Consider the following 14,143-nt stretch of genomic DNA (forward strand, 5'->3'; position numbering starts at 1 on the left):
ACCCCCATCCCAGTTGCTTTATAAAAACGCTGTTTTAACCCCAAGCAACCAAGGCGCGCCAGTCAGTTGCTTAATGTCCAACAGAACATCCCGAACTAGCACTATGTGTGCGTCAGGTATATCCACATAAATAAATAGGCTATTTAGACCTTTCATTGAATCCCCAAGGCACCCAGGGGAACGACAAGAGGGGTGAGATGCAACCAACTCCAACTCTTTATAATAATAAAGAAGAAGCATCAACAGTATAAACCCAACTGCACAGCTGGGAGTAAAAACTGTGTACATTTTTACATCCAGTCACTCCTTTTGTCAAAGAGTATAGACCGAACTTCCCCAGAAGCCTTCCCACATGAGTCGCAGTTATGAAAAAGACATGTCAACTGTGAGTCACGTGACCAACTGACTCAAGTTTACACATAAAATCGAGCGTAGCAGACCCGTAAGCCCTACGCTCTAACCCGACACTTTAACACCACAAACCTTACGTAAAGATCTTAACTCATGGAAGCCGTCGCCATAGCAACGTATATGCTATGACGGGGGGAAACCCTGTACACGACTCCTGTTTGTAATAGGAGTCGTGTCAAGATACCCCCCCCCTGCCAAGACGTTTGAACGGCTCGGCCCCGACTGGTTCAGCAGAATGAGAAAAAATCCCCTAAACCAATCAAGAGGGAAGGAGGGGTTTATTCGTCACCCCCTCACACAAACCCTTCTTCCCTACACACCAAAAACAACTGTAGCATTTTGAGACCTTCGGTAGAATGCCAAAGTATAGCATAAGCTAATACAATGCCCGCTACCCACAGAATGTGAACAGGATTTATAACAAAACAAGTCGTGTGTGTGTGAATCCTACACCCGCTTTCTATGTCGTACATAGCAAAACACTGACAGAGAGTAACGGCCAAGCCGTGGAACGTGTGTGTACGAGTATTACTGCAACTAACACAACAGTGTTGTGGATCAACATTACTTTGCTCAAGCAACGGAACATACCACCAGCTTCTACCTGCATGTGGAGCGTCAGGCTAATAGAACCTTTCTATGACTGAGTGTATGCTTGCAGACCTTGCTTAATCTCGTAACACAACACGACTCATCTCTCAATGTAATAATGCAGATTCACATTTCGCAACCCCATCATATGTATTAGTGAAGAAACACACAGTTAGTTTGGCCAATAATATAGTCCCCTTTTTAGGGAACTTTTCATTTATTTTTACGGCACAAAATCATGAGGGGGCCGGGGAGGGTGTAGAGGGGACCACAGGGGGAAAAGTCACTTTAGCGGCGTCTGCCGCCTCGAGCCGCTCGAGTTTTGCCACCCCGAGAAGCCCCGGAGGGATGGTAGTGGATCGGCTGCTGGTCACGGCGTTCCCTACCGTCTCCTCTGGTCGTGGATCGGCCGGCGGCAGCAGAATCGCCGTCTCTCCTCCTGGCCTTCTTGGAGGGGCCAGCAGTGGCGGCGGAGGCAGTGGTAGGCACGGCGGAGGGAGCTCGACGTCGTGGAAGCCTTCTGACTCCACCGGCAAAAACGGGAGGCGGAAAATGGGGCTGGACCACGGACCGCTCCTCTGCCATCTCTCTGCACGTTGAGGTCATCAGCTGCAGGGCCTTCCCGAATAATCCAGCATCGGAGAGGTCGGCCGTCAGAAGAGGGGCTCTCTTCCTCTCCGGCACTCGAGCCTGCTCCAGCCAAAGGTGGCGCTGGGTCAGGGTGGCCAGGGCGCGCATCTTCCCCGAGGCTATGGCCTGCACCTGGGTAAGATGCAGGACAGCTCCTGCCGCCTGGGTGATCTGATCGCATTTTACCTCGGTCAGACCCGTGCCGCCCGTCATTATCCCCGATACAAATCTAGCCAGGTGCGCGATGTTAGAAGCCGCAGCCAGCGATTGTGTACCAGCGATAAATGACTGGTCACCCCAATATGCCAATCGCCTAGCCGATCTTCCATGGAGAACCGGCTTGCATAATGGTTCCCTCCCACACCACATCCGGACAGAGGAGAGCGGCCATCGGCCTATCAAGCCGTGGCACGCCCTCTCTCATACCTTTGACCAACCCCGACACCCGCGTAACTGGTACGTAGGCGGGGGTAAGTCCCATGATGTGAGACACCGCCTGGCCCTGACGAACATAGGCCCCCATTGAGGGAAAAAATGGGTAGACAACGTCCACCCCTCTCACCGGGCGACGCTGCCAGAGATGACCTATGAGATCATCGGGGGCAGGAGCAGGCAATGGCTGTGGCAGCGGCACACTGTTTGCAGCGGCAGCTACCGCCATGAGCTCGGGAAACAAAGCCCGCAGTTCCCCCTGCTGACTTTCCTCCACCGAACCCGCATCCCTCACATGCAGCAGGCTTCGACCAGTTGAGGAGCCACAGTCTGATGTGGCTGATAGCAGGGCATCCTGCCGAAAAGGCCGAGGTGGTTCCCCGACATCCTCGAACAAGGCGCCCCAAGGAGACATTTCTCCCCCCTCCGGTGTTTCCTGGACAGGAGGGATACTCGCCTCCACAGGGCCTTCAAACAAGAATCCGTCCGACTCTTCCATGAAATCCTTTCCATCGGACATGCAGAGACCGACGCATCCTCGCTGGTCTCCAGCAATTCCCCAAACCCAGGCCGTTCGCATCTGCAGGCCACCATCTTGCGACATGAACGGGCAGACGCGAAAAGCTTGCGTCGCAAATCCTCCGGAACCAAAAGAACCGTCCGCTCAACAACGGACGATTCCCTGGAACCAGAGGAACCAGAGGAACCAGAGTCGAGATCATGCCACCGCCGGGGCGACGGCACCGATGCATCGGCTCCTCGGAGAGGCAAACTATCCATCGGCTGTCTCCTGGGCTGGGTCGGCAACCACGAAAGTGGCAGCAGCCCCGCACCAGTACGCACGACAGAGGCGGGAATGGAGAACCGCTGGTGAAGAGTGGGTCTACTCTCCGAAGTAGACATTATGACTTAGCTTTTTCCTTTTGAATAGTTATGAGAGAAGAAAAAACTAAGCACAATGTAAACACGTCTCAACTCTTTTCAACTAACAACACGTCAAGTGGGATCTACCGAAGGCACTTCCTTGTGGTGAAAGCGAGAAGGAGAAGAGCAGGTGACCACAAACCTGCTTATGAAGGTAAGCTAACGAGGGGTGTGGTCAGACGAATACTGGGATAAAGGTACATTGTGGAATTTTATTCAGTGCGCATACACATATGTGAGGATAGTGCATGAGTGACGCCGAGTGGAGCCACTATGAATACAGAACTAGTAGTTTGAGGAGTTTTAACTAGTAGTTTGATGAGTCTTAACTAGTAGTTTGAGGAGTTTTAACTAGTAGTTTGAGGAGTATTAACTCATAGTTTGAAGAGTATTAACTCATAGTTTGAAGAGTATTAACTAGTAGTTTGAGGAGTTTTAACTAGTAGTTTGAGGAATTTTAACTAGTAGTTTGAGATTGTTTTAACTAGTAGTTTGAGGTGTTTTAACTAGTAGTTTGAGGAGTCTTAACTAGTAGTTTGAGGCGTTTTAACTAGTAGTTTGAGGTGTTTTAACTAGTAGTTTGAGGTGTTTTAACTAGTATCAATAAGGAGTCTTACCCATGTAGGTGTGTCTTCGGTCCAGGTTGCGAAATGAGCTGCGCTGAGTGTCGTACTGATCCTCAGGGTTCATCCATGAGACATGTGCATTACCTAGAGAGAGAGAGAGAGAGAGAGAGAGAGAGAGAGAGAGAGAGAGAGAGAGAGAGAGAGAGAGAGAGAGAGAGAGAGAGAGAGAGAGAGAGAGAGAGATGGAGTGTCTTCCTGTTACAGTTTTTCTCAATTGCTTTTATTATTACAATATTACAATGTGTACAGTGTGTACAGTAATGTGTAACTGTAGATTTCAAATGGCTGTGCAAATAGTGTATAGTGTATAGTGCATTTTCAGGTAGTGTCACCAATATCTGACTTTTTTGCATTGGAAAACACTTACAGAGTGATCTGTCATAATGAAAACATGACAAAGCCATTTGACTATCTTGTTCATAAACAATGGTGTCAGGACTTTTTATTTTGATGACACTGACACTTTCATTGACATGAATACTTGCTTTTGAAGAAGGAACTATCCATTTTGAGCAAGTGACACGCTTTTGCAGGTTATCAACTAGGTTTTGCAGTTTGTAGATAGATAGATATATAGATAGATAGATAGATAGATAGATAGATAGATAGATAGATAGATAGATAGATAGATAGATAGATAGATAGATAGATAGATAGATAGATAGATAGATAGATAGATAGATAGATAGATAGATAGATAGATAGATAGATAGATAGATAGATAGATAGATAGATAGATAGATAGATAGATAGATAGATAGATAGATAGATAGATAGATAGATAGATAGATAGATAGATAGATAGATAGATAGATAGATAGATAGATAGATAGATAGATAGATAGATAGATAGATAGATAGATAGATAGATAGATAGATAGATAGATAGATAGATATTACCCTGCCATTCATAGCTGCCTGGAGACCCCACCAGGATCTCATTCTGAGTGATGGCTGCTGAGATCCCCATGTTGCACATGTGCTGACCACTGTCTGAGTTATGGCTGAAATAACACACATAAATAACACACATAAACAACACACATAAATAACACACATAAATAACATACATAAAGACTCATAAACATACATGAATAACACACATAAACACACATAAACAACACACATAAATAACACACTTAAACAACACACATGAATAACACACATAAACACACATAAACAACACACATAAATAACACACATAAACAACACACATGAATAACAGACATAAACACACATAAACAACACACATAAATAACACACATAAACAAGACACATAAACACACATAAACAACACACATAAATAACACACATAAACAACACACATAAATAACACACATAAACAACACACATAAACAACATACATGAATAACACATAACTAACACACATAAACAACACACATAAACAACACACATACACGACACACATAAATAACACACACAAACAACACACATATTTAACACTCAAACAACACACATAAATAACACACATAAGCACACATAAACAACACACATAAACACACATAACCAACACACATAAACACACATAAACAACACACATAAACAACACACATAAATAACACACATAAACACACATAAACAACACACATAAGGACACATAACCAACACACATGAACACACATAAACAAAACACATAAACAACACACATAAACACACATAAACAACACACATAAACACACATAACCAACACACATAAACAACACACATAAACACACATAAACAACACACATAAATAACACACATAAACAACACACATGAATAACACACATAAACACACATAAACAACATACATAAATAACACACATAAACAACACACATAAATAACACACATAAACACACACAAACAACACAAATAAATAACACACATAAATACACATAAACAACACACATAAACACACATAACCAACACACACGAACACACATAAACAACACACATAACCAACACACATAAACACACATAAACAACACACATAAACAACACACATAAACACACATAAACAACACACATAAACAACACACATAAACACACATAAACAACACACATAAACACACATAACCAACACACATAACCAACACACATAAACACTCATAAACATACATGAATAACACACATAACCACACATAAATAACACACATAAATAACACACATAAACACTCATAAACATACATGAATAACACACATAAACACACATAAACAACACACATAAATAACACACATAAACAACACACACGAATAACACACATAAACACACATAAACAACACACATAAATAACACACATAAACAACACACATAAACACACATAAACAACACACATAAATAATACACATAAACAACACACATAAATAACACACATAAACAACACACAAATAACACACATAAACAACACACATAAACATACATGAATAACACATAAATAACACACATAAACAACACACATAAACAACACACATAAATAACACACACAAACAACACACATAATTACACACAAACAACACACATAAATAACACACATAAGCACACATAAAGAACACACATAAACACACATAACCAACACATATAACACACATAAACAACACACATACACAACACACATAAACACACATAAACAACACACATAAATAACACATATAAACACACACAAACAACACACATAATTTAACACACATAAAACCATAAACAACACACATAAACACACATAACCAATACACATGAACACACATAAACAACACACATAAACACACATAAACAACACACATAAACACACATGAATAACACACATAAACAACACACATAAATAACACACATAACCAACACACATAAACACACATAAACAACACACATAAACAACACACATAAACAACACACATGAACAACACACATACACACACATAACCACCACACATAAACAACACACATAAACAGACATAACCAACACACATAAACACACATTATCAACACACATAAACACACATAAACAACACACATAACCAACACACATAAACAACACACATAAACACACATAAACAACACACATAAACAACACACATACACACACATAACCACTACACATAAACAACACACATAAACACACATAACCAACACACATAAACACAGATTATCAACACACATAAACACACATAAACAACACACATAAACACACATAACCAACACACATAAACAACACACATAAACACACATAAACAACACACATAAACAACACACATAAACAACACACACAACCAACACACATAAACACACATAAACAACACACATAAACAACACACATAAACACACATAAATAACACACATAAACAACACACATAAATAACACACATAAACAACACACATAAACAACACACATAACCAACACACATAAACAACACACATAAACACACATAAACAACACACATAAACACATATAAACAACACACATAAACAACACACATAAATAACACACATAAACAACACAAATAAACAACACACATAAATAACACACATACACAACACACATAAACACATAGACAACACACATAAACAACACACATAAACAACACACATAACCAACACACATAAACAACACACGTTTATGTTTATAAACAACACACATAAACAACACACAAACAATACACACAAACACAAATACACAACACAGTCACACACAGGCTGAAAATGTGTTGTGTAAAACAGGTTGAGATGAGTTGAGATGGATACTGAATATATACTAGACAGACTATAGACAGACTATAAACAGACTATAGACAGACTATAGACAGATTATAAACAGACTATAAACAGACTATAAACAGACTATAGACAGACTATAGACAGACTATAAACAGACTATAAACAGACTATAGACAGACTATAAACAGACTATAAACAGACTATAGACAGACTATAAACAGACTATAAACAGACTATAAACAGACTATAGACAGACTATAGACAGACTATAGACAGACTATAAACAGACTATAAACAGACTATAGACAGACTATAAACAGACTATAGACAGACTATAAACAGACTATAAACAGACTATAAACAGACTATAGACAGACTATAGACAGACTATAGACAGACTATAAACAGACTATAGACAGACTATAGACAGACTATAAACAGACTATAAACAGACTATAGACAGACTATAAACAGACTATAAACAGACTATAAACAGACTATAGACAGACTATAAACAGACTATAGACAGACTATAAACAGACTATAGACAGACTATAAACAGACTATAGACAGACTATAAACAGACTATAAACAGACTATAAACAGACTATAAACAGACTATAGACAGACTATAGACAGACTATAAACAGACTATAGACAGACTATAGACAGACTATAGACAGACTATAGACAGACTATAGACAGACTATAAACAGACTATAGACAGACTATAGACAGACTATAAACAGACTATAGACAGACTATAAACAGACTATAGACAGACTATAAACAGACTATAGACAGACTATAGACAGACTATAAACAGACTATAAACAGACTATAGACAGACTATAGACAGACTATAAACAGACTATAGACAGACTATAAACAGACTATAGACAGACTATAAACAGACTATAGACAGACTATAAACAGACTATAGACAGACTATAGACAGACTATAGACAGACTATAGACAGACTATAGACAGACTATAGACAGACTATAAACAGACTATAGACAGACTATAGACAGACTATAGACAGACTATAGACAGACTATAGACAGACTATAAACAGACTATAAACAGACTATAGACAGATTATAGACAGACTATAAACAGACTATAAACAGACTATAGACAGACTATAGACAGACTATAAACAGACTATAAACAGACTATAAACAGACTATAGACAGACTATAGACAGACTATAAACAGACTATAGACAGACTATAAACAGACTATAGACAGACTATAAACAGACTATAAACAGACTATAGACAGATTATAAACAGACTATAGACAGACTATAAACAGACTATAGACAGACTATAAACAGACTATAAACAGACTATAGACAGACTATAAACAGACTATAGACAGACTATAAACAGACTATAAACAGACTATAGACAGACTATAAACAGACTATAGACAGACTATAAACAGACTATAAACAGACTATAAACAGACTATAAACAGACTATAAACAGACTATAGACAGACTATAAACAGACTATAGACAGACTATAGACAGACTATAGACAGACTATAAACAGACTATAGACAGACTATAGACAGACTATAAACAGACTATAAACAGACTATAGACAGACTATAGACAGACTATAAACAGACTATAGACAGACTATAGACAGACTATAGACAGACTATAGACAGACTATAGACAGACTATAAACAGACTATAGACAGACTATAGACAGACTATAAACAGACTATAGACAGACTATAAACAGACTATAGACAGACTATAGACAGACTATAAACAGACTATAAACAGACTATAAACAGACTATAAACAGACTATAGACAGACTATAAACAGACTATAGACAGACTATAAACAGACTATAAACAGACTATAGACAGACTATAGACAGATTATAAACAGACTATAAACAGACTATAGACAGACTATAGACAGACTATAGACAGACTATAAACAGACTATAGACAGACTATAGACAGACTATAGACAGACTATAGACAGACTATAGACAGACTATAGACAGACTATAGACAGACTATAGACAGACTATAGACAGACTATAGACAGACTATAGACAGACTATAAACAGACTATAAACAGACTATAAACAGACTATAAACAGACTATAGACAGACTATAGACAGACTATAAACAGACTATAGACAGACTATAAACAGACTATAAACAGACTATAGACAGATTATAAACAGACTATAGACAGACTATAAACAGACTATAGACAGACTATAGACAGACTATAAACAGACTATAAACAGACTATAAACAGACTATAAACAGACTATAGACAGACTATAAACAGACTATAGACAGACTATAAACAGACTATAAACAGACTATAAACAGACTATAAACAGACTATAAACAGACTATAAACAGACTATAAACAGACTATAGACAGACTATAAACAGACTATAGACAGACTATAAACAGACTATAGACAGATTATAGACAGACTATAGACAGACTATAAACAGACTATAGACAGACTATAGACAGACTATAGACAGACTATAAACAGACTATAAACAGACTATAGACAGACTATAGACAGACTATAAACAGACTATAGACAGACTATAGACAGACTATAAACAGACTATAGACAGACTATAAACAGACTATAAACAGACTATAAACAGACTATAGACAGACTATAAACAGACTATAGACAGACTATAGACAGACTATAGACAGATTATAGACAGACTATAAACAGACTATAAACAGACTATAGACAGACTATAGACAGACTATAAACAGACTATAGACAGACTATAAACAGACTATAGACAGACTATAAACAGACTATAAACAGACTATAAACAGACTATAGACAGACTATAGACAGACTATAAACAGACAGACTATAAACAGACTATAGACAGACTATAGACAGACTATAAACAGACTATAAACAGACTATAGACAGACTATAGACAGACTATAAACAGACTATAGACAGACTATAGACAGACTATAAACAGACTATAGACAGACTATAGACAGACTATAGACAGACTATAAACAGACTATAGACAGACTATAAACAGACTATAGACAGACTATAAACAGACTATAGACAGACTATAGACAGACTATAGACAGACTATAAACAGACTATAGACAGACTATAGACAGACTATAGACAGACTATAGACAGACTATAAACAGACTATAAACAGACTATAGACAGACTATAAACAGACTATAGACAGACTATAAACAGACTATAGACAGACTATAGACAGACTATAGACAGACTATAGACAGACTATAAACAGACTATAAACAGACTATAGACAGACTATAAACAGACTATAGACAGACTATAAACAGACTATAGACAGACTATAAACAGACTATAGACAGACTATAAACAGACTATAAACAGACTATAAACAGACTATAAACAGACTATAGACAGACTATAGACAGACTATAAACAGACTATAGACAGACTATAAACAGACTATAGACAGACTATAAACAGACTATAGACAGACTATAGACAGACTATAGACAGACTATAGACAGACTATAAACAGACTATAGACAGACTATAAACAGACTATAGACAGACTATAGACAGACTATAAACAGACTATAGACAGACTATAGACAGACTATAAACAGACTATAAACAGACTATAAACAGACTATAAACAGACTATAAACAGACTATAGACAGACTATAGACAGACTATAGACAGACTATAAACAGACTATAGACAGACTATAGACAGACTATAAACAGACTATAGACAGACTATAGACAGACTATAGACAGACTATAAACAGACTATAAACAGACTATAAACAGATTATAAACAGACTATAAACAGACTATAAACAGACTATAAACAGACTATAGACAGACTATAGACAGACTATAAACAGACTATAAACAGACTATAAACAGAATATAAACAGACTATAAACAGACTATAAACAGACTATAAACAGATTATAAACAGATTATAAACAGACTATAAACAGACTATAAACAGACTATAAACAGACTATAAACAGACTATAAACAGACTATAGACAGACTATAGACAGACTATAAACAGACTATAAACAGACTATAAACAGACTATAAACAGATTATAAACAGACTATAAACAGACTATAAACAGACTATAAACAGATTATAAACAGACTATAAACAGACTATAAACAGACTATAGACAGACTATAGACAGACTATAAACAGACTATAAACAGATTATAAACAGACTATAAACAGACTATAAACAGACTATAGACAGACTATAGACAGACTATAAACAGACTATAAGACAGACTATAGACAGACTATAGACAGACTATAAACAGACTATAGACAGACTATAAACAGACTATAGACAGACTATAAACAGACTATAGACAGACTATAAACAGACTATAGACAGACTATAGACAGACTATAGACAGACTATAAACAGACTATAAACAGACTATAGACAGACTATATAGACAGACTATAAACAGACTATAAACAGACTATAGACAGACTATAGACAGACTATAAACAGACTATAGACAGACTATAAACAGACTATAAACAGACTATAGACAGACTATAAACAGACTATAGACAGACTATAGACAGACTATAAACAGACTATAAACAGACTATAAACAGACTATAGACAGACTATAAACAGACTATAGACAGACTATAGACAGACTATAAACAGACTATAAACAGACTATAAACAGACTATAAACAGACTATAAACAGACTATAGACAGACTATAAACAGACTATAGACAGACTATAAACAGACTATAAACAGACTATAAACAGACTATAAACAGACTATAGACAGACTATAGACAGACTATAGACAGACTATAAACAGACTATAAACAGACTATAACAGACTATAGACAGACTATAAACAGACTATAAACAGACTATAGACAGACTATAAACAGACTATAACAGACTATAGACAGACTATAGACAGACTATAGACAGACTATAAACAGACTATAGACAGACTATAGACAGACTATAAACAGACTATAGACAGACTATAGACAGACTATAGACAGACTATAAACAGACTATAAACAGACTATAAACAGACTATAAACAGACTATAGACAGACTATAAACAGACTATAGACAGACTATAAACAGACTATAGACAGACTATAAACAGACTATAGACAGACTATAGACAGACAGACTATAAACAGACTATAGACAGACTATAGACAGAGACTATAGACAGACTATAAACAGACTATAAACAGACTATAGACAGACTATAAACAGACTATAAACAGACTATAAACAGACTATAGACAGACTATAAACAGACTATAGACAGACTATAGACAGACAGACTATAAACAGACTATAGACAGACTATAGACAGACTATAAACAGACTATAAACAGACTATAGACAGACTATAAACAGACTATAAACAGACTATAACAGACTATAGACAGACTATAAACAGACTATAGACAGACTATAACAGACTATAGACAGACTATAAACAGACTATAGACAGACAGACTATAAACAGACTATAGACAGACTATAGACAGAGACTATAGACAGACTATAAACAGACTATAGACAGACTATAGACAGACTATAGACAGACTATAGACAGACTATAGACAGACTATAGACAGACTATAAACAGACTATAAACAGACTATAGACAGACTATAAACAGACTATAGACAGACTATAGACAGACTATAACAGACTATAGACAGACTATAAACAGACTATAGACAGACTATAGACAGACTATAAACAGACTATAAACAGACTATAAACAGACTATAAACAGACTATAGACAGACTATAAACAGACTATAAACAGACTATAGACAGACTATAGACAGACTATAAACAGACTATAGACAGACAGACTATAGACAGACTATAGACAGACTATAGACAGACTATAGACAGACAGACTATAGACAGACTATAAACAGACTATAGACAGACAGACTATAGACAGACTATAAACAGACTATAAACAGACTATAGACAGACTATAAACAGACTATAAACAGACTATAGACAGACTATAAACAGACTATAGACAGACTATAAACAGACTATAAACAGACTATAAACAGACTATAAACAGACTATAAACAGACTATAGACAGACAGACTATAGACAGACTATAAACAGACTATAGACAGACAGACTATAGACAGACTATAAACAGACTATAGACAGACAGACTATAGACAGACTATAAACAGACTATAAACAGACTATAGACAGACTATAAACAGACTATAGACAGACTATAGACAGACTATAAACAGACTATAAACAGACTATAAACAGACTATAGACAGACTATAAACAGACTATAGACAGACTATAAACAGACTATAGACAGACTATAACAGACTATAAGACAGACTATAGACAGACTATAAACAGACTATAGACAGACTATAGACAGACTATAAACAGACTATAGACAGACTATAAACAGACTATAAACAGACTATAGACAGACTATAAACAGACTATAGACAGACTATAAACAGACTATAGACAGACTATAGACAGACTATAGACAGACTATAGACAGACTATAAACAGACTATAGACAGACTATAGACAGACTATAAACAGACTATAGACAGACTATAGACAGACTATAAACAGACTATAGACAGACTATAGACAGACTATAGACAGACTATAGACAGACTATAGACAGACTATAGACAGACTATAAACAGACTATAGACAGACTATAGACAGACTATAAACAGACT

General features: G+C 36.7%; 1 protein-coding gene across 1 annotated transcript in view; it reads right to left on the reverse strand.

The window, feature by feature from the left end:
• LOC311238036 (integrin alpha-3-like) overlaps nt 1-14,143 on the reverse strand; it is a gene marked incomplete at both ends in the record, with an annotated part of 52,257 nt that overhangs the window by 25,769 nt on the left and 12,345 nt on the right. Inside the window, 2 exons of the mRNA XM_084326000.1 lie at nt 3,606-3,698; nt 4,515-4,618. Of these exons, the coding sequence (XP_084182126.1) occupies nt 3,606-3,698; nt 4,515-4,618 (197 nt within the window). The remainder of the gene's footprint in view (nt 1-3,605; nt 3,699-4,514; nt 4,619-14,143) is intronic.

The sequence above is a fragment of the Notolepis coatsorum genome (assembly GCF_963971535.1).
Source record: "Notolepis coatsorum genome assembly, chromosome: 12".
NCBI classification, from domain to species: domain Eukaryota; kingdom Metazoa; phylum Chordata; class Actinopteri; order Aulopiformes; family Paralepididae; genus Notolepis; species Notolepis coatsorum.